This window comes from Staurois parvus, unplaced genomic scaffold (assembly GCF_062004578.1).
Source record: "Staurois parvus isolate SC_StPar_1 unplaced genomic scaffold, SC_StPar_1.0 ptg000114l, whole genome shotgun sequence".
Lineage (NCBI taxonomy): Eukaryota > Metazoa > Chordata > Amphibia > Anura > Ranidae > Staurois > Staurois parvus.
The window spans coordinates 6,682,958-6,706,609 of NW_028317910.1; the positions used below are offsets into that span (position 1 = coordinate 6,682,958).

At 41.6% G+C, this 23,652-nt stretch overlaps 1 protein-coding gene across 3 annotated transcripts in view; it reads right to left on the reverse strand.

Annotated features, from left to right (window-relative positions):
* Positions 1–884: 884 nt before the first annotated feature.
* The window catches only part of CACNA2D4 (calcium voltage-gated channel auxiliary subunit alpha2delta 4), a 303,483-nt gene continuing 280,715 nt past the window's right edge, over positions 885–23,652 (reverse strand). For 2 of the 3 annotated variants that reach the window (XM_089671819.1, XM_089671817.1), the window contains 8 exons: positions 22,412–22,487; positions 22,033–22,085; positions 17,232–17,287; positions 16,782–16,802; positions 13,420–13,537; positions 10,033–10,150; positions 8,452–8,529; positions 885–1,663 (listed from right to left, as the gene is read on the reverse strand). In XM_089671819.1, the coding sequence (XP_089527945.1) occupies positions 1,577–1,663; positions 8,452–8,529; positions 10,033–10,150; positions 13,420–13,537; positions 16,782–16,802; positions 17,232–17,287; positions 22,033–22,085; positions 22,412–22,487 (607 nt within the window). In that variant the 3' untranslated portion in view covers positions 885–1,576. The remainder of the gene's footprint in view (positions 1,664–8,451; positions 8,530–10,032; positions 10,151–13,419; positions 13,538–16,781; positions 16,803–17,231; positions 17,288–22,032; positions 22,086–22,411; positions 22,488–23,652) is intronic. The other variant, XM_089671818.1, reaches the window with a different exon arrangement.

The following is a 23,652-nucleotide window of genomic DNA, read 5'->3' on the forward strand; positions in this document are numbered from 1 at the left end:
TTTTGTATTTTTTCTATCTGTTTCAATGCTGTCTGTCAGAGGGGGTATTTCTTGTTTTGAAAAGATTTCTTTTTACTTCCCTTTGTATCTACAGGACAGAATAAGGCTATTCTTACCAATAATAAACAGATGTGGGGGTCGTAGGCTGGTGGATTTAACCATACCTTACTCCATACAAGGCTAAATCAATGTGGGCTTTAGATACACTTTGTAAACACAAAATTAGTATTTTCTGAACTCTGTCTGCAAAAATGTCATATTTAAATGTGTCACCTGCAGAGAGAGTATCAACATTTACATTCTAAAGTCAGCAAAACACATACTTTGCCCTGGGCTATTCGTGTTAACATGAATGTGCCATGGTAGGGTGATCTACTTTTTACTACACAGTTCATTCTATGTTTACCGCTGCTCAAGGTAGAGGGACTCCCAGTCTCCAAGCTCAACTCCTCCTGTAGGTGCCTGCCCAGCTCATGTGCTGCATAGATGAGAACAAAGGAAGTCTGATAGGCTGCACTCCAAACAATCCACTTTATTGAACCAGGATAAAACCAATACAGACCTGGGGTAATGAATAAGTGCTGTCTTTTGCGAGAAACATGTTTACCTGCCAGTCCCCCACTGTATTTCCACTGTCTGTATTAGTTTTATCCTGGTTCAAAAAATGGATTGTTTGGAGTGCAGCCGATCGCACTTCTTTTGTTCTCATCCAGAAAACTACTACGCGTTCATTTCTAGCCTAAATGGAAGCTCATCTAGTTCAGTAGGCTGCACAGTTCCATAACTGTTGAATACATACCTTTCTATGTAAATGCTGGATTTTAAATATAAATGGTATTACACTTCTTTTCCCCATTCAATGCTTATGGAGAGAGACAAATGAATAGACAAAAAAAAAAGAATCAATTTATTTGCTGGAAATCTTGCAAATGATAGAAATATAGAAATGAGACAATCCTATGGAGAAGACAGAGTGTGGAAAGAATTAACTCATTGTAGACACGAGTTTGTGAAAAGTCATTTTAAAGATCTCAAGCATGGTCTGTTAATAATGTTGGGGAGTTTACTGCATCTGCTGGTACCTTCAGGAAGTCTGTAATTTTCTTGGTGCAAACACAGGCCAACGCTGATCCCTCTAGTTACAAAACTAAAGATTTCAGCAGCTAGAGACTTGACGCTCCTACACAGCTTGGGATACTTGGTTGCCTTCAAATATTCCAGATTTCTTTGAATAAATGGGGACAAGATTCTGTATTCAGTACCAGGAAAATTTGCAGTGAGTGAATTTCCCCCTAATCAAATATCTTGTTGAATAACTGAAATAAAAGCATGAATGTTTCAACTCTGTAAGTTACTACAGCTCCCAATTTTTCACCTGAAGAGTCGCATGTTTCTTTATGGTGGAGATGATGCGGATCCTTCAGTGGTTCCTGCTGTTCCCAGGATGTCGCTTATGTTGCATAGATAATTGTCCTCTGCCTTGCAGTTAACAAGTGTGACACGAGAGTTTGGGGGGATTATAGAGGACACCTGGGACCATAGATTGTCCAGGAGCTTTGGACAAGGCGTTATCAGTTCACCGCAATGAGATGGTGAGAGATAAGAGGAGCAGCATAAGTGATGATGTCAAGGTGGAGCCTCTGCCGCAGTCCTGTGCATTTTCCTGCAATAGAGAAACCACAGTGTGACACACGGGCATATGTTTAAAGCAGAGAATGTGACTTTCCCCAAACCTTCACTGGTGGTGAATCAATTACTGTAATTTAAAAACCCATGCACCTTGAATATGCACTGCTTTATAAATATACCCAATAAAGTCTGTAAAAAGTCTATGTAGTGTAGGATTATTACAGTAAGGCTACAAACCGGAAACGCCACCAGAAGGAATGAGAACATTTTTGCAACAAAATTACCAATTTTGTACTTGGTTAAATTTTTGTTTCTTTTTACCGAGTGCCGCTGTATGCTGATGTTGGCTTTAAAAGCCAGGAACATGGTGTTCTAACTGTGAGACCCAGATACTTAATCACTTAAGTAGGCCTCGCTCTTCAAAAGGTTGAGCACCCCTCGACTAGAAGCCCTTTATAAGGTCTTATTTTCCCCTAACAGGTCCTGCTCTGTAACCTGCCACTGCAGCCATGTCCAGCTGCCAAAGCCTAGCTGTCTATCCCAAGGCTACATCTCACAATTCTGGATCTGTCCTTATGAATTCTGTTCTCAAGCAACTGAAGCTCATACCTGTAGCCCAACTCTACTGTGTAGACAGGTTAGCCTATACTAATATGACAAATATCCAAAATGGGCCTCCTTTCGATACACAGGCTTGGGAGCCTTTGGTCAAAATGTTGGTCTGTGAAGCATCAGTGCAAGAAATGCCATTTAATAGAGAAAGTCTTTTTGGTGGCTCGCTGGACTTATTCAAGGTCAAAGGTTAAAATCTCTATCTGAGAAACGGTCTACCCCTGAAGCTAGGAAAAATGTCTTAAATTTCCCCCAAGCTTCTAAGTCTGAGGCAAAGCATAGTGTTCAGTTCAACCATAAGTCCTAGACACACAAGTCCTCGAAGTCCACAAATAACCCTAACAATGACGGAACATCTGTTGGGGTCCAGAAGGTGGTATCTAGAGGCTACAATTCAGAATTTCAGTCTCTGCTTCTACCCTGCTTCATGTGATCCAACTTGCCAATATCCCTGATGAGAGGCAGACCTTAATGTTCTGGCGAAGCTTTTTCCTCAAGGGTTATAATCATTGTGTCCAGAAAAGGTGAGATTTCAAGGTTCCTATTCACTGTACCCAACACAAAAGAGGGCTTCCTCTGAAGGTCCTTGGCACCTTCCTCCAGGTACAAAAATTCCACAAGGAATCCACCAAGTCAGTTTTTGCATCCCTCCATCCAGACCTTATGGCCTCTGCCAACATCAAGGATGCCTAACTGCTTGTCCTCCTCTCCCCAGCGCATCAATGCTATTTATCTTTTGCTGTGACCACGCAACATTACCAATTTCTTGTCCTTCCCTTTGGCCTGTTCATTGTGCCTCAGATCTTCATCAAGATGCTAGCCCTTTTTCTTGCTTCTCTTTGCTCTCAGGGAATCCCTGTATTGGGATATCTGGATATCTCCCTACTCGGAGAACAGTCGACTGGCTGTGTCAGCATAAAGGAAATTGTACATTCTGTATAAAACTGTACTCTATTTTTGTATGCTTTCCCTATGTATTGCATACTGCACTCATTGTGCACATGACCCTAATAATGGTTTCATTATTTCAAGTCCTGATTAGAAATTAGCCTGCCTATGTGACACCCCTTGTTACCATAAAAGTACAATTGAAATATTACTGTGATACCTATGTAATCATGTGTATAAAAAATGTCAATTGCGCCGAATAAACAGAACACTTATTTGGAAAGATGCTGAGTGTATCTTTTTGTGTCTGTTCCCTGCTGCAGTATTATTAATTTGGAAACACTAATCAATATGAGACTAGGAGTTGCCTATCTATAAAATATCCAGAACAGTCAGATGCTACAGGGAATTGGATGGATCCTAAATCTCCAAAAATCAGTGCTTTGAGTATCTGGTCCTGACTTAGATACAGCCTTGTCCAAGGTGAACAAACTAAAGACTCACTGCTCTCACACTTGGACTGTACAGTCTACATTTTCCTGAGGGTTTTGGGCTTGATGGCGGCCTCCTTTGAGGCAATCCCATATGCCCAATTTCACTCCTGACCATTGCAATGTATCTCTCTGACAGTGTGGGACAAGAGGATGCAGTTTTCGATCATACCATATGCCTGATGGACTTAGTTTGTCAGAGGAAGCTTGTCTCCAGCTCAATATGCCCAAACTCCAGGGTGATTTAGTTATCCCTTCAATGCTGAACCTCTCATCTGCAGAGACATCCTACCAGCATGCAGTGGGACGATGCCACAATAGTGGCTTACAGCAACTATGGGGGATGAACCAGAAATCTCAAGGCTTAAAATGAAGTGGTTCTGATTCTAGCTTAGGCAGAACTTCATGTTCCAGCCTTGTCAGCTATGCATATCCTAGGAAAACTGGCAGGTGGACTCTTCCAACCAGCAAAGTGCAGACTCTGGAGAATGGCCTTTTTATCCTGAGGTGTTTCAAGGTCTCTGTCGCAGGTGGGGAATGTCAGACAAGGATAACAGTAAAGGTGTGAACCTCCTGCGCTCAGAAAACCTTCAAAAATTAATTAATTAAATAATTACGAGAAGCTGCTCACATTAAATCATATACCAATGATCTTCAGCATAAACACATGGAATCAATGTAGCGCTACTCACTTAAAAAACACATGTGAACCAAAAATGCCTAATAATAAATTGAAAAATATTTTTATATATCCACTTATGTGAAATCATGCACATAAAGCATATATGTGAAAAAAACTAAATAGATAAAGTGAACTAATCATATAAAAGAATATTACGTGCTCATTATAAATGTATATACAGTCATGGCCGAAATTGTTGGCACCCTTGATATTTTTCCTGAAAATCAAGTATTTCACACAAAAAAGGTATTGCATTAACACATGTTTTGCTATACACATGTTTATTCCCTTTGTATGTATTGGAACAAATATAAAACAGAGGCAGAAAAGCAAATATGACATAATGTCACACAAAACCCCAAAAATGGGCTGGACAAAAGTATTGGCACCCTTAACTTAATATTTGGTTGCACACCCTTTGGAAAACATAACTGAAATCAGTCGCTTCCTATAACCATCAATAAGCTTCTGACACCTCTCACCCGGAATTTTGGACCACTCTTCCTTTGCAAACAGCTCCAGGTCTCTCTTATTGGAAGGACACCTTTTCCCAACAGCAATTTTAAGATCTCTCCACAGGTGTTCAATGGGATTTAGATCTGGGCTCATTGCTGGCCACTTCAGAACTCTCCAGCGCTTCTTTGCCATCCATTTCTGAGTGCTTTTTGACGTATGTTTGGGGTCATTGTCCTGCTGGAAGACCCAGGATCTTGGACGCAAACCCAGCTTTCTGACACTGGGCCCTACAGTGCGACCCAAAATCCTTTGGTAATCCTCAGATTTCATGATGCCTTGCACACAGTCAAGGCACCCAGTGCCAGAGGCAGCAAAACAACCCCAAAACATCATTGAACCTCCACCATATTTTACCGTAGGTACTGTGTTTTGTTCTTTGTAGGCCTCATTCCGTTTTCGGTAAACAGTAGAATGATGTGCTTTACCGAAAAGCTCTATCTTGGTCTCATCTGTCCACAAGACGTTTTCCCAGAAGGCTTTTGGCTTACTCAAGTACATTTTGGCAAACTGTAGTCTTGCTTTTTTATGTCTCTGTGTCAGCAGTGGGGTCCTCCTGGGTCTCCTGCCATAGCGTTTCATTTCATTTAAATGTCGACGGATAGTTCGCGCTGACACTGATGCTCCCTGAGCCTGCAGGACAGCTTGAATGTCTTTGGAACATGTTTGGGGCTGCTTATCCACCATCCGGACTATTCTGCGTTGCAATCTTTCATCAATTTTCCTCATCCGTCCATGACCAGGGAGATTAGCTACAGTGCCATGGGTTGCAAACTTCTTGATAATGTTGCGCACTGTGGACAAAGGCAAATCTAGTTCTCTGGAGATGGACTTGTAACCTTGAGATTGTTGATATTTTGCCACAATTTTGGTTCTCAGGTCCTCAGACAGTTCTCGTCTCCTCTTTCTGTTGTCCATGCTTAGTGTGGCACAGACAGACACACAATGCAAAGGTTAAGTGAACGTCTCTCCTTTTTATCTGCTTTCAGGTGTGATTTCTATATTGCCCACACCTGTTACTTGCCCCAGGTGAGTTTACAGGAGCATCACATGCTTGTAACATTCTTATTTATCCGCAGTTGTGAAAGGGTGCCAATACTTTTGTCCAGCCCATTTTTGGAGGTTTGTGTGACATTATGTCGAATTTGCTTTCTTTCCTCCCTTTTTTTGTTTTGTCCCAATACACACAAAGGGAATAAACATGTGTATAGCAAAACATGTGTTAATGCAATACGTTTCGTGAGAAATACATGATTTCCTGGAGAAATATCAAGGGTGCCAACAATTTCGGCCATGACTGTATATATATATATATACATAACACACACAACACCAATGTGTATTAACACATATATATAAACCCCATAAAGTGAAGAAACTCAAAACGTGCATATATGTGAACTCGGTACATGCACCTAAACATAAAAAATAATATTTCCGTGTATATAAAGTCCAAACTTAAAGATGATCACACTCAGGTGAACACAAAACACTCGTGCTGATAACACCGGCTGAATCAGCCTCTCACCTTAAGGATTCGACCCTTGCGAGTCTTGGAGAGATACTTACCTGGAGGATCTGTGAGAGGGATCCTAATAAGCGCTTTGACTCGCAAGGGTCGAATCCTTAAGGTGAGAGGCTGATTCAGCCGGTGTTCGGATGAGTTCAACTATCAACTCACTTCTATACACAAATATCAGCACGAGTGTTTTGTGTTCACCTGAGTGTGATCATTTTTAAGTTTGGACTTTATATACACGGAAATATTATTTTTTATGTTTAGGTGCATGTACCGAGTTCACATATATGCACGTTTTGAGTTTCTTCACTTTATGGGGTTTATATATATGTGTTAATACACATTGGTGTTGTGTGTGTTATGTATATATATACATTTATAATGAGCACGTAATATTCTTTTATATGATTAGTTCACTTTATCTATTTAGTTTTTTTCACATATATGCTTTATGTGCATGATTTCACATAAGTGGATATATAAAAATATTTTTCAATTTATTATTAGGCATTTTTGGTTCACATGTGTTTTTTAAGTGAGTAGCGCTACATTGGTTCCATGTGTTTAATGTCAGACAAGGACCTTCTGGCCTACAGGTTCAGCAAGAAACTGAGCAGGTTTGTCTTCAGACCAAGGACTCCTCTAGCCTTTGTGTTGAATGCAATAGTGACTCTGTGGGATCATTTCAGCCTGATCCAAGCTTTTTTCCATCAATGAAACTCCTTCCTTGTCTGCTCCTCAAGATTGAAATGGAGGGCATTCTAGTAATTCCCATACCAATAAACTGGTTCAGGAGGACACGGTATTCCCATACCATGTGGATTTTCTGTCCTAAGAGCTAATTTACTACACTATAAACAATTCCTGCAGTGCTCACACTCGACACTTTGTGCAAAAGTGAACATTAAATAATAAGTAACATGTATAGCAATAAAACAAGACACTTGCTCTATATTTCCAGCTGCACACTGCTTCAATGTTGCTAATGCAGTGCAAGCATGTGTGTGCCTAATAACAGGTACAATAGGAGCAGAGCAAGGGAGAGGAGCACTAATCAACTTGACACAAACAGGCTGGGCCCTGGCCACTGGCAACCAGTATCCATGCAATAGTAAAAAAACCCCTCTGATGCACACACCACAGCAATGCTCCTGTACTGGTGATGTCACTTTTTGCCTATGCCGACATGTTTCGATTGGATACTGCCAATGTTCTTTAAGAAAATAGGAGTTTTTATTTACTGTAAAATGCTTTTCCTGTAGTACATTAGGGGACATAGGTCCCTCTCCTATCTATTCTTATTATCCACTCCTACTTATGCTTGCTACAAAACTTTCCTTATAGATTTGCTTTGCCAGTGTCCAATATTCTGAAGGCAGCAGCAGCAGCATAACACAGTATACCTGAATTACTTCTCCTGTGTCACTCCAAGAAAACAGAATTGTATCAAATACTTACTGTAATTTTCCTTTCCTGGTGCCAATCCATGGCGCCAAGAAAAGGATTTTATGATCAAAGTCAACCCCCCCCCCCCCCTTTTTTGTTTTTGCTGGCTGACTGTTGAGTGTACTGGAAAGTGTCTGTATTGTATAAAGCCTTACCATGTGCAACCTACTAGGTATTGATTGATTAGGGCAGTTGCCATTTTTGTTTAAATTCTGCACTTCTAATCCTGTGGAAACAGTTTGTAGAAGGTCCTATTCTATTCCAGCAAGACTGTACCCCTGTGCATAAAGCCAGCTACCTAAATACATTGTTTGATCAGTTTGGTGTGGAGGAACTGCAGCCTGTGCAGAACCCTGACTTCAGCCCTACTGAACACCTTTGGGATAAAATGGAGCTCTGATTATGAGCCAGGCATTCTCATTTAACAGAAGTACCTTACCTCACTAATGGGCCCAAATTTCCACAGATGCACTCCAAAATCTTGAAGAAAACCTTCTCAGAATGGAGACAACTCCATGGTTTGGGAATGAGAACAAGCTCATAGTAGGTGTGAAGGACAGGTGTCCATAAACATTTGGCCACATAATATTTTAGAGCAGTAGTTGAGTAAGGGCAAAAATATTGTTCTTGCTCGGGACCTTTTGGTGACTATATCTTTCAGTGGTACTTACCTCTGGGTGGAAGTCGTGACAGGAGTGCGGTCGCCGTCTCAATTTCTGGGATCTCATTCGCTCACACTTCACAGAAGCGTTATGTGCGACCAAGTTAAGGTGACAAACACAGGTGTATATATCTAAGTCACTGACCTGGAAGAAATATGCACAGCAAGAATTCTAGCTTCACTGGATGCATATTTGTTATGGACCAAGTATGCATCCAGTGCTGCAGCCAGAGACAGCCAGGTAACTAGCATTTTCAAGGAGGTGAGCAATCAGAACCTGCATATTAAGCTGTTTTTTGTTATACACAATTTAGTGGGGTTCACACTATGAGAAAATTGGACAAACAATCATCTGATTTTCCACGAAGGTGCGTATCATGATGTAACCGACAACGGTATTAACTTGTCCAAAAATTCTTGAATGACAAAGGCAAATATTCCATCTCTTTTATGATCTCTGTCTTCATTGCCACCTTCTTCTCGACAGTAATTTCCAATCGTGCATTTTTTTATTCAATAATTTCTATATGATTACTGTACACATTGAGTGAAAATCGGACATTTTTTTCACGAAATATAAAGCTTTCTAGCGTGCGCCTCCATTTTTTTTCATCCAAACAGTCGCAACCAGCTCTCGAAAGCATCGTACTAACAAACAGATAACTGACCGATTGTTCCTCGTACAGAATTTTTCTTCTGATTTTCTTATAGTGTGTACCCAGCTTTAAGCTGCAACTAGATACAAATCCAATAGAGGGACATTAGATTTTCAATACACCATCACAACATATTCGGAATCAGCATTAGCAAATTCAAATTTTAAGGGGCATTTCCAAAAAACTACCACATAAATCAGGCTTTTATTACATTGTATTCCTCACAGTAGAAAGAGACGCCTCTTTTCATCCTCATCCTCTTTTCCTTCTTCATCCTCTTTTCCTTCTTCATTTCCATCCTATACTCTCCCAAATGTTGAGTCATTGAGCCTGTGTGTAACGTCTCCATCGCTTCCAGTCTGCTTTATCTCTGCGTAAATGGGGTGAAAAGCATCAGAACTAAAAGCTAAACTTCAGGAAAATTTAAAGATAAAGAACCCCTCAAGGTGTTAAAAAAAAAAATCAACTCGGGTTGCACTACTCACTTCCTTTCTGACCCCCTGAAGTATGTGTTTCTGCCACAAGATGATTTGTCCTTCAAAAAGAAAAAATACACTGCATGCCTTATGCCTCAACACATCTGGAAAAAGTATTAAAAAAATACACTCTGGGGGGTCTCTGAGAAGGAGGGGGGTCATGATCACAGACCCTGAAGGTGGGCTTTAGGAATACTTTGGAGTGTCATCTGTTTTTTCTTACTGTGAGGAAAAGTTTATTGAACAGCTAAATCCTATGGTAATGTGACGTTACAGTTTCTGTGATTGGTAGTATATTAGGAGGATGACATGAATTGGTGAAAGCAGCCGCTATCGGCCTATGAGCAGTATCACTGACTGAAGCACAGTATATGGCTTGTGCAGGCTGGAGCTTCTGTACATTGAAGGGCAGATTGCATAACACAAATCAAGAGCTGCCACTACAGACTACATGGAAAGGATATATTTTACTTCTTTGGCTTGTAATGAGACTTCAGAGAAAACGCTGCAGTCGCAGCTGGAGTCGCTGACAAGAAGGAGAAGATTACTATTCACAACCTTCTGCATGACAAACATCCTGCAGAGAAAAAAGCAGAGACACATCAGAGAAAAAAACAGGTGTATAAGGGGCAGGAGAGGATATATTAATATGGATTATCCTGACCAAAGATTAAAAAATAAACATTTCAAAATACTTTTCATTTTAGTGATGTAAATATGTACTCCCGCACTTAATTATTTAATACTTTCCTAATTCAGCCAGTCTCTAGGCTCCTTTTCACAAGTTTACCAGAGTAATCTTAGCTGCTTTGCTTAAAACAGCCCAATGTTTTACAGAGGCCAATAGCACACACATTAGTCAGAAAAGTACCCTCTCCCTCTCTCCCTGTTGGCTCCATTTACACAAGGCAGTGTGGAACTTTATTTGGAGAGCCTAAAGGAAAGGGGCGCCTGCTTTTCTCTCTTTAGAAAACCCCCGGTGTTCTGTAATATCATTATAATTAGTGCACGCTATATTTTTTTTTTTTAAAGTAAATATTTTTTATAGACATAGAAAATATATATATAAAATATCACCTCTTCTAATTGTCTATCACTAACATCATTGATAGTATGTATGACATGCGATCTTTGTTTGTTTACCTAACCATCTCTCTATGTATGGCTTTTGTTCATTCTTTTGCAATGCTTTTTCCTTTTTTTATCACACTTTATCGCTTTGTATTAAGTGTATATTTTTTATGCTATGTACTTTCTTAATACACTTTATGGAAAAAAAATATATCAGACTGAAAATGTGTATACCTAAAACAATTGACCCCGAACCCTTTAAACTCTAAATCCACCCTATCATAGTATATTGCAGCTAACCAGTCTTTAGGTGTGGTGGCTGCATTCATTTTCTTTTTTTCAGGCTTTTTTCAATTTTTTTACCTTGTGATCCTACCAGTAGCACACTTGTCCTACTTCCAACTCTCCTCATCTCCATATTATGGGTATGAGGGAGGTTTGTAGTCCATTAAGATGGCTGTGAACAATGCAACAGATAGAAGAACAGCTGCAGCAGAGTTCACAGAATGTTATAAGCTCACACGATTTCTAGCAGGATCAACAGGTATTTTCTGCACTTATGGAACATAGTTAGAAAATTCTCTTAATGCTTTATTTAGCAGACCAAAAGAGAATGAATAAGAAAAAATTCAATCTTCAGGTATACATGTACTTTAAATTTAGCTCTTTTGCCAACAGTTCAGCCAGCTAACCACAAGATGGTGCTCACAGCATAGACCAGAAGTGAATGCAACACATAGAGAACATTATGTAAGTGCCTTATCTACTAACTATACTGTGACATTAAAGGAAAGCTCCAGGAAATATTTTTGGTAAGGACTGTGGGAGGTAGGTCGGCCGTGTTAATTACATATATCTTCGTGCAGTCCTTCACCAGATACGGCTCTCTGAAAACTTTGATGAGAGCACAACTGTATCAGGAAGGATTTTTTTCCCAATTGAAACGCATTGGATCGTGCTTCATTAGGATTTTTTTTTGCCTTACTCTGGATCAACTGTGGGTATAGGATTGTGTATATGGGAGTTTTCAATATATTTTTCTTGCTGGCTGAACTAAATGGACTAGCGTCTTTTTTCAACCTTGCTAAGTAACTGTATTGTTAACACAGTGCCCCCCCACAAGTCCCCATTCATTGTTTTAACAGAATTAGGAATCATGTACACGGGGCTTTTGGAAAACTCTTCTGAACGATGGAAACTGACTGCTGGAAAACATAAGTTACAAAACGTCAGTTTAGCTGCGTTTATGCTTGTTTGCGTTTAGAAGCATTTTTAAAAGATAACCTCGGGAGACCTTCCCAAATGCCCAGAATGCACTGAAAAATAGTAAAAAAATAACTATTTCAGACATTTTAAGAGGAATACAGAGAGCAGAAGCAGAGAGAGCAGTATGTGTTGAGATGACCTGTCTTTTCTGGTTGTATTCACTATCATGAGCATAATGCGGCACGTTCTACCATTTTTTCCTTCACGTGACACCTGGAACTGACTGCACTGGTGTACCGGGTCCATTTGAATACATGGAAAACGCTTTGCATGCATTTCTGATGATGAAAAAAGGCTCTGGACAGCATTTGGATATGGAACAGTTAAAAAATGCTTCTAAACGCAAACGCTTATAAATGCAGTTAACTGCTTTTACAAGTGTTTGGCGTTTGAAACACCGATAAAATCTAATCCTGAACGCAAGTTTGGTGCATTAACAAAAATGACTGTAAACTCAACTGCCTGTAAACGACATAGTGTACATGGACACATAGGAAAACATTAGGGAGAGTTCAGGGGCTGCTGAAAAAAAAGCTCAACAGCTCCTGAACGTCAGTTTATCAGCTGCAGTGTACATGAGCCCTTAGGGTCATCATAGAATTCTATTACAGGGACTAATTCATTTCAAATAGTAACATGGACTGGAAGCATTTAGTAAACAGTACTGCTGAAATCCCATCAGAGTTTTTTGGGACAGAGATAAATGTAAACATATTACACCTACTAAGGACCCACAGTCCTTATTGAAAGTAATTCCTGAAGTTCTCCTTTAAAGAAGAGCTCCATTCTAATAGCCAAGCATGTTGATCATCTGCTGAAATCAATAAAAACTGATGTGATCTTGAAAAAAAAATAGTAATAATTTTTTTTTGTTCTGTTTTTTTTTTAAGTGTTCACAGGAGGAAGATGAAGGTGACTACGTTTCCCTGTGTGAAAGAAGGCACCTCATTAGATGTGCATGCTCCTTGTTCATCCCTGCTGACCAATTAAAAGTAAACTAAAGGGCCATTCATAATAGGGAGTCTGGGGTACTTTCTTTGCTATAGCCTGGCATACTAAAATCCCTGGGTCTGCACACTACATCATTAGAAACCCAGATGACATAAATTACATTTACCCACTTTTTGATTTGCTTAGGTGTATTAAAGGCTAAGGTATGTAAAAGGTACGGTATAAGGCTAGGTTCACATCTGCGGGTGGTGCCACTGTGGATCTGCACAAAAATCCGTGCAGCCGCACCACCCGCACAGATGAATGTAGACCCGCCCGCACTGGAAATCGCAACCATACTGGGAACCGAGGTTCCTGTGTGGGCTGTGTTTTGAGAAGAAGTGCAGGAACTTCTTCCCTGCATGTCCCGGGGCACGGGAGTCCATTCAAATGAATGGGCTCTCGCGCCCGCGCAAAATGCAGACCGCAGGAACGCGGATATGTGAACCAGGTGCAAAGGAGCACCCACCCTGTAAAGTGAACGTTTGAAGTTGATCCTTGTAGGTAGACAAGACTCACCTTTGGCAGTGGCCGCACTCGATGAGTCCATTGGCCTCCTGGATTGAGGTTTCATGTATGAAGGCTGGGTATTCGGTGTCACAGGGCTGTAGCATGTCCTGCTTTTTGTGCTTGTGAGCTGGTGATAGAAGAATGAAGATAAGTGGGTATTCGTTGTATAAACTCCAGCTTTTGTGTATGAAAGGGCCACATAGCAAAATCCTTGACTGGCTGTTGATGAGTAGATCCAAGCTAAATATGGTGTTGTTGCGAATTGAAAAAATCCTAAATGTACATCTGACAAGACTGCAAATGATCTAAGGTGAATGATGTACACGACTTATGATGAACGCTTGTGAAGAATATGCCTATCTCCATGCAGATGTTAGGATGGTCACTCGATGCTCTGGCTATTATTATCATAGGTCCTCTTGGGGATGTCAGGATGTAAAATAGAGCTGCTGCAAATGGAAAGTCCCCAAAGGTCTATTTTATGCTCCATAGCTGGTATAGCAGAGGCACCCGTGGAAGGATGGAGTGTGAACTGACAAGTAATGAATAAATATTTATTTAGAACACCAACATTGGTGTTCCAAGAAAAATAAATTCTTAGTTATGACAGCATTCATCAGGATTTTTGTTACTTTGTGGTCTGTACTATTTCACACTCCATCCCTCCATGGGTGTCTCTGCTACAACTTAGTTCTTTTTTCCTATTCCCTGCAACTCCATGCTAAAATTCTGATGTCCTCCAAGTGCACCCAGAATTGGGCAACTCCAAGCTTTGAGGGTGACCATCCCATCATCTTCAGGTAGACAGATGTATTTTCTACAATTGACAAGTTATCACAGGTTACATACACAAGTCACCTATGGTCATTGGCAAGCTCCAATGATGTGAGTTACAATCCCTCCCTATTTCAATTTTTGCTGAAAGATTGCCTGTTCTCAATCTTAGCTCAATACAACATTATAAAGGCTCTCCTGCCTACCACCTTTTATTTTCTCTTGTGGTTATTCCCAGGAGTTCTTCCTTTTTTTCCCTACGTAGGGAGCCATAAAAATACAATTTGGACAAAATAAACATATTGACTTTATTTCTTGACTACAACAGTGCAGCAGTGAAGCTACATTTCACAGAAATGCCTAATTTGCCTCCTTTTGCACACGTGGTCCTTCAAGAGGCTTCAATATTCATACAGGACAAGAGTAGGAATTATTCTCCGTCCTGACAAAGGCTGGAGCATAATACACACACTGCTGCTGCAAACAGGCGGTCTGAAGCTTTTTGATTCCTTCCTTCAATAACTGTACAGTTCACACAATGGGAGACAGAATAGCGTTTATTTGGACGTTTATTTGGACATTTTCATCATTTATAGGTGTCATTGGTAAAACAACTGTTCCTAGATATGGCTACAATATGGCACAGACAGTGCTATCCTCCAGCCCAAAAAATCTTTGGGGTGCAGGATATGTGTGGGCAACCTCCCACCAGAATGAGTGATGAGGGAGGACTATGCAGTATGTAAACGCAGTTATTAAAGTGGACCTGTCATTAGATATATTTTATCATGTGAAGTGCAGCATGCCAAGTCAGTGGTGTCCCGAGGCAGGTGCAGGGGGTGCGCGCCGCACAGGGTGACACCTACCGCACGGGGTGACACCGGACCCACACCACAAAAAGGTAAGTTGTAAAGCAAGCTGACGATCCCCGCAGGATGGATCGGATCTGCGGATTGGGGAGCATAATGGATCGGAGTCCGATCCATTATGCTCAATCCGCAGATCCGAACCATCCTGCGGGGATCGTCGGCATGCAACCTATACAGGGTGACACCAGACCCGCTACACGAAAAGGTAAGTTGTAAAGAAAGCCAACGGTGCCCGCAGGATGGATCGGATCTGCGGATTGGGGAGCATAATGGATAGGAGTCTGATCCATTATGCTCAATCCGCAGATCCGATCCATTCTGCGGGGATTGTTGGAGGGGGTGTCACCAAGTGTTATCGCACCGGGTGACACCAACCCTAGGGACGCCCCTGTGCCAAGTAATGTGGTAGTGTAACACAAAAGGTATTTATTACCTCTCACGGAGCTCACAGTACTCACCCTGACAATGCATTCATCTTCTTTTCTCTCCAGAAGGTCAGAGTCATTTTATTCAGGCATCAGGGTCACCATCTACTTTTTGGACTGAGATGGTGGCTCAGAGACACATTCATGCAAATCCTGGTGCCTGTGCAGTTCTTGATACATAGTTACACTGTTGCAATCTGATCACTGGGCAGGGGAGACTGAAGAAATGCTTTCTCCTACCTATAGCAAGTTGATGACACCATCACAGTCTAGGAAATATCATTGGACTGGAGCTCAAGGATAACTTTTCTGAAAAGCTTTTCTGATACTGCTGCTGCTGCATATCGTGACATGTCAGAAATATATTCATGCAGACTTGCACAGTTATTGAGAGGTCCACTTTAAGTAACAGTTCAGTTTACAGAGCACATGAAAGCTAAGGCTTAGGGCCATTTCACACTATAGAAACACAGTGCAGATGCATTCTGGATGCTTTTTTGGTGCGTTTTTGACACGTTCCAGTGCGGTTTTTTATGCATTCCAGTTAATTTTTTCCTCTTTCGTTTTCTTCAATTTAACAGTTCTGTGCAGACAAAATGCGGCCTGTTCTACTTTTTTTTCTGCAACTGGAATGCACTGGAACTGCAAGCACTGATGTGAACTAAGACATTGACAACCATGTAACCTACTTTCTGTGCGTTTTGGATGCAGAAAAGTGTGAACTGGCCCTCAAATGTACAAACTGTTTCAACAGCTGGAAAGTAATGTCATACTCATATGATCCTCTACTGTGCCATATAGCTTACAGAGACTGCAAGTTTGCAGATATGCCCTACATCCCCTCCTCCTGATTGCTCTTTGGTCTGCTAGTTATCATCCCAACCCATCTTCTATTCCTCCTATCAGTCCATCCCCCACAGTTATTACCTTTTGTACCACCAGCCCCTTCCTCCTAGATTGTAAGCTCCAAGGAGCAGGGCCCTCCTAACCCTCTTGTATTGAACTGTATTGTTGCTATATTGTCTCCCGTTATATTGTAAAGTGCTGAGCAAACTGTTGGCGCCATATAAATCCTGTATAATAATATATGACACTTATACTGAGCTCACTCACTCCTGTAAGCCCACCTAAGTCCTTTGTCTCACCTATCAGTTTACAGGACAGTGTCTCCAAGTGCAAGCCTAATCTCAACTTTCAGCTGGAGGGAGCTTAATATAAATCCAAGTTTTAGTTATGTAAAAAAAATGATACATTTGCGAGACAAGGGATGCCCTTGATTATCATATCACCCTCTTATACTTACAGTGATGAAAAAAGGATTTTGCTGGAGGTCACATGGCGGGTCAGATGATGGATGAGGCGTCGATGAGTTCACATGGATGGAGGGTTGATGAAAGAGATGTGGAGAGATGATGGGATATCATGAATCACATGTGACAATGATAACTACACATCATGCCCTAATAGAATCATTGCAAGAAAAAGACACCAAGAAACCACACCACCAACATGACTCTGCCTTACGTGTGGAAATTCGTAAACTCCACCCATTTCTAAGCAAAGTCCCGCCTCCATGCTCCTTGGCATTATCAGTTACCAGGTGCCTTCAATAAATTAGGTTGATAATTTGTATCTGTACAGCTTAGGTATATTATGGACTGGAGGAGCCATGGTCTGATATAAGAGGTCTGCACTTATACACAGTCATTGATCAAGTGCTCTGGAAGAACAGGATCAGTAGGGAGAGATCTACCTTCTGCAGTGTTCTCTGATGACCAGAAGGGACACAGATTAAACTCCAGAAAAAACCTGCAAGACAAAAAGGTGTGTGCGGGAAAGGTCAGATTTTACTTTTCAAAGGTAATCTGATTTCCTAAACTTTTTTTTGGCCATTTTTACAAGGGCAATGATACCCATAAAGTGCGATCAGAAAATTTTTTGAACTTCTTGGATTACCGACTCTTTTGTATGTCTACACAATGTGAATAACAAGAATAAAATAAATGAAGTTCACCTTTGGAACATGTGACACCCGTATTTGTAACATGTTCCAGCTCGTGCCCTGCTCACCCCTTCCACTGTGACAGTGGGTGGGGATCCTCTCCCTGCACCCGCTGTCACATTTTAATATTGGCCCTGCACAGCCGCATCACTCATTCACAGCAATCTTTGAATGAAGAAACTACAAGTCCTGTCTGACACTGCAGCAGACAGCTTGCAGTTCTCAATGGACTACGAGGGCACTAATGAGCAACCTCATAGTCCATCCAATTTTCCTCTAGCTTTGTAACTGAAAGCATGTAGGTATGGGCACAAAGCTGGAATGAGAGTGTGCTGGAGCCTGACATTGCATCCATCAAGCACTGACTGTGAGTGCAATGCTTTTTAGACTTTTGTAGGAATACACTTTTTTTTCTGCAAAAATAAGTGCATTTATTAATTTCTCCTAAAGTTTGAACTTATCCTTTAAATGCATATATATTATTATCTTACTGGGACCTTTTATTTTTTTCAGGTACTTATATAACCCTCAAGGTCGTACAATCTAAGGTCCCTAACTTACATTCATACATACACATATTAGGGACAATTTAGACAGGAGCCAATTCACCTACCAGCATGTCTTTGGAGTGTGGGAGGAAATCAAAATACCTGGAGGAAACCCACGCAGGCACAGGGAGAACATGCAAACTCCAAGCAGGTGGCGCATTTTTTTGTTTTCTGTTATTTTGAAAGTGTAAATGATGGAAATAAAATCTAACTTTTGTTGACATATTATAAGAATGTCTAATCTGTAATTTGATGCCTTTTGGAGATTTTTCCATCTTTCCTTGGCTTCTTTATGCACATTAATACAAATTTTTAGCTGGGGTGCCCAAACTTTCGATCCCCACTGTAAATACATTATTTTTCAAGGGCACATAAGGATTTCCTTTTTTTCTTATGCAATGGTTTTATTGTAAGTTTTCAATACAGAGATTCCACAGAATCAAGAAATAGTTTTACACACGTGAGGATTTCATTTGGTACGCTGTTTCAACATAAACTCTGCTCTAAATCATTTATTATTGGCTAACAAGGCTAGGCATTTTAGAAAATGTTTTCTTTTTTTAATACTAGAATGGTTTCAGACAATTACAGTTTTAAACAGAGATACCCTGCCATCTAGAATCTACAGTACTTTCTGCAAGCTGAAGCCACTTAATACGGCCTCCACCAAGGTTGTGATTACATTGATCTCTGATGGGTAGGCACCAAAATTCAGTGAGCAGGTTTTTATTGCTGGGTTGCTGAAAGCTGTTATATGACCAGGAAAGACGTGGCTGCAAAATACTTTTTTTCAATGTTTAACAATGAGCTTTGTATCTGCGGCCAGAATAATGAGAGCATAGGGTTTAGTAGCACAATGGGGATATAAATATGCTACATCACAAGGTAGGTAAATGACTTCATATGTGAACCTGCTAAAAATACACAGATTCTGCCACATTTAGTGATTTAGTGGGAACTATAGGTGGTTATTGAAAACAATTCTTTTTAAACTAGTTAAAAACAAAGAACAATTAAGAATTTTCCTTTGCTTTGTGTGTAGACCTGCCTCTGACAATTGCCCAGCTGGGAATTGCCACATTTGGAAGGAAATAGGAGACAAGGAAAATTCCAGGCTGGTGGTGTCTGTAAACATTCCTCTATAAATTGACGTGATATTTTTTAGGTATATGAATTGAATAAAGACACAATCAATCGGCTTATATCCGCAGAACCCTAAATCTGCAGAAGGGGATCCATTATAAAGCATTGGTCTAATTTGTTCAGATGAAAACATTCCTGATCCCCAAAGATCATCGGATATTTCCTGAATCAACAAGCTCTACATTGTTATTTATCTATATATATATATTTGCTGTGTAGCAGATTAATACAATTTTTCATTTTTTGTGCGTTTACCAGCTGAATCACATCTTATATCTGCAGTTACTGTATGTCCAATTGCCGCAGAACAGGGAGGGAGCAATACTTTCATAATGGCTTTGTGGGAGAGGCTGAGACTACTGTGGGGAAATCCCACCATTGTGAGGGGGCAGAGACACAAACTACTGCAGGAAATATCACCATTGTGGGAGGGGCAGAGACACAAACTACTGCAGGAAATATCACCATTGTGGGAGGGGCAGAGACACAAACTACTGCAGGAAATATCACCATTGTGGGAGGGGCAGAGACACAAACTACTGCGGGGACATCTCACCATTGTGGGAGGGGCAGAGACACAAACTACTGCTGGGAAATCTCACCATTGTGGGAGGGGCAGAGACACAAACTACTGCTGGGAAATCTCACCATTGTGGGAGGGGCAGAGACACAAACTACTGCAGGAAATCTCACCATTGTGGGAGGGGCAGAGACACAAACTACTGCAGGAAATCTCACCATTGCTGGAGGGGCAGAGACACAAACTACTGCAGGAAATCTCACCATTGTGGGAGGGGCAGAGACACAAACTACTGCAGGAAATCTCACCATTGTGGGAGGGGCAGAGACACAAACTACTGCAGGGAAATCTCACCATTGTGGGAGGGGCAGAGACACAAACTACTGCAGGAAATATCACCATTGTGAGGGGGCAGAGACACAAACTACTGCAGGAAATATCACCATTGTGGGAGGGGCAGAGACACAAACTACTGCAGGAAATATCACCATTGTGGGAGGGGCAGAGACACAAACTACTGCGGGGACATCTCACCATTGTGGGAGGGGCAGAGACACAAACTACTGCTGGGAAATCTCACCATTGTGGGAGGGGCAGAGACACAAACTACTGCAGGAAATCTCACCATTGTGGGAGGGGCAGAGACACAAACTACTGCAGGAAATCTCACCATTGTGGGAGGGGCAGAGACTCAAACTACTGCAGGAAATCTCACCATTGTGGGAGGGGCAGAGACACAAACTACTGGGGGGAAATCTCACCATTGTGGGAGGGGCAGAGACACAAACTACTGCAGGAAATCTCACCATTGTGGGAGGGGCAGAGACACAAACTACTGCAGGAAATCTCACCATTGTGGGAGGGGCAGAGACACAAACTACTGCTAGGAAATCTTACCATTGTGGGGGGGCAGAGACACTAACTACTGCTGGGAAATCTCACCATTGTGGGAGGGGCAGAGACACAAACTACTGCAGGAAATCTCACCATTGTGGGAGGGGCAGAGACACAAACTACTGCAGGAAATCTCACCATTGTGGGAGGGGCAGAGACACAAACTACTGCAGGAAATCTCACCATTGTGGGAGGGGCAGAGACACAAACTACTGCAGGAAATCTCACCATTGTGGGAGGGGCAGAGACACAAACTACTGCAGGGAAATCTCACCATTGTGGGAGGGGCAGAGACACAAACTACTGCAGGAAATATCACCATTGTGGGAGGGGCAAAGACACAAACTACTGCAGGGGAATCTCACCATTGTGGGAGGGGCAGAGACAGAAACTACTGCAGGGAAATCTCACCATTGTGGGAGGGGCAGAGACACAAACTACTGCAGGAAATCTCACCATTGTGGGAGGGGCAGAGAAACAAACTACTGCAGGGAAATCCCACCATTGTGGGAGGGGCAGAGACACAAACTACTGCAGGAAATCTCACCATTGCTGGAGGGGCAGAGACACAAACTACTGCAGGAAATCTCACCATTGTGGGAGGGGCAGAGACACAAACTACTGCAGGGAAATCTCACCATTGTGGGAGGGGCAGAGACACAAACTACTGCAGGAAATATCACCATTGTGGGAGGGGCAAAGACACAAACTACTGCAGGGGAATCTCACCATTGTGGGGGGCAGAGACAGAAACTACTGCAGGGAAATCTCACCATTGTGGGGGGCAGAGACACAAACTACTGCAGGAAATCTCACCATTGCTGGAGGGGCAGAGACACAAACTACTGCAGAAAATATTACCATTGTGGGAGGGGCAGAGACACAAACTACTGCAGGAAATATTACCATTGTGGGAGGGGCAGAGACACAAACTACTGCAGGAAATCTCACCATTGTGGGAGGGGCAGAGACACAAACTACTGCAGGGAAATCTCACCATTGTGGGAGGGGCAGAGACACAAACTACTGCAGGGAAATCTCACCACTGTGGGAGGGGCAGAGACACAAACTACTGCAGGAAATCTCACCATTGTGGGAGGGGCAGAGACACAAACTACTACAAGGAAATCTCACCACTGTGGGAGGGGCAGAGACACAAACTACTACAAGGAAATCTCACCATTGTGGGAGGCGCAGAGACACAAACTACTACAAGGAAATCTCACCATTGTGGGAGGGGCAGAGACACAAACTACTGCAGGAAATATTACCATTGTGGGAGGGGCAGAGACACAAACTACTGCAGGAAATATTACTATTGTGGGAGGGGAAGAGACACAAACTACTGCAGAGAAATCTCCCCACAGTGGGACGGACACAAACTCCAAAATAAATTATTAACTGTGAATGGTATTTTAGGATCTTTAAATACATATTAGACACTTACAAGACCAGGTTGCTAAGAAGCCATTGTGCAGCTGACATCAATGCAAAAAGCGGCTGAAAAAGACAAAGAAGATGAGATAAGTGCCAAGGAGCCCCAGTAGCTTTGTCTTGAATAAGTCCTAAATTCTGGAGATCAAATGCATCCAACATGGCTTTGAATTCATAAAAACACATTGTGCCGCCATTTTGTGGAATGACATTGCTTATAGCACACTATAGTATCCCTCCAGTGGTTGAGGAACTACAAATACCAGCATGCCAGCTGGCAGGGTAAGTTTGGCCTTGTAGTTTCTCAACAGCAGGTTGGCCATATTCATATCTGCCCCAGAAATTTTCTATGTGACATTTGGGCAGCCATCTTGTTCTGCATATCATCTTACATTAAGTAGAGTGCGGCCTCCACTGTGATGGTGATAGGGGTGTTTACACATCGCCTGGTAATCGTACAGCGTCACCCTGTAAGAGAAGAACCAGACATGGGACAAGTCTTCTCATCAGGGTTTCCACACATCAAGTTTGTCCTTTTGTTCATATGTGGCTCAGTGTTAAGTTTACATTTCCTTTGTTGTATATAATGTAGCTGGGTATACACTAGTATAATTTTGAACAAAAATGTGTATGTAAATTCTTAGAACATTTCAATGTCCTTTAAAAGTTTATGTTTACTTTTAGAATTAGATTTTGGAAAGAATGGATTTTACGAAATGAAAACCACATACACTGTTAGAAATTTGTACATTTGAGAAAAATTTTCCATCATGCCCCTTTGAGTTTTCTTATCACTGTAAATCAAAAACGAATGCCGATTTGGCACCCCCATGATCAGAAAAATAATAGAGTATTCTTATGAAAAATATTGAACAAAGTAGCTCTCCCATTGTCCTCAATGCTCTGGCAAAGCCTCCTCCTCATCACTTACAGTGCAGGGCTATTAACCCTGTATTGTACGTGGTGGAGGTAAAAGTGCAACGTCAGCCAGAGGCAGATTACATAGGAGTCTATAGGGGACCACACACACGGAAAAGAGCCTGCTGGAGTCAGGAAAAAGGTAATAGAAGCTTTACTGCATGCGCCTTGTGAGGAGGGTTCTTTTTTTGTTGTGTAGGGAGCAGGGGCGGGCTGACAACTCATGGAGCCCCCGGGCAATAGGGGATCATGGGGCCCCTGTGTCCTTGCCCAAACTCAAAAAACCCTATGAAAAAGGTACCAGGGGCATCTCATGGGGCCTATATATTATAGGTAGTTATTAAGAGGTTGTTAATTAAGTTATCGTGTCACCCAATGTTTGGTTTCCATTCAGTAGCCAAAAAAGGCATTCAAAAAAGGGGGGTTTGTGAAAAGAGATTCACAGAAAAGCGGCTACATTATGAACAGACCGTGACACTCAGAAAATTTTCCAAAAATTATGCTTTATTACACAGATATAAATATGACATATGGGCATTCGCCCTGGTTTACCATCACCTCAGTATGAGACAATAACACACAGACCTAAAACCATATAAAATGACATCAAGACCGGTCTAAATGTATGTGCAACAGAAAAAGTGACTGCAAGAGTCTAATATCTCTGTAGTACAAACACACAGGTAAACACTTCCCTGAAGAGGTGTATCCAAAA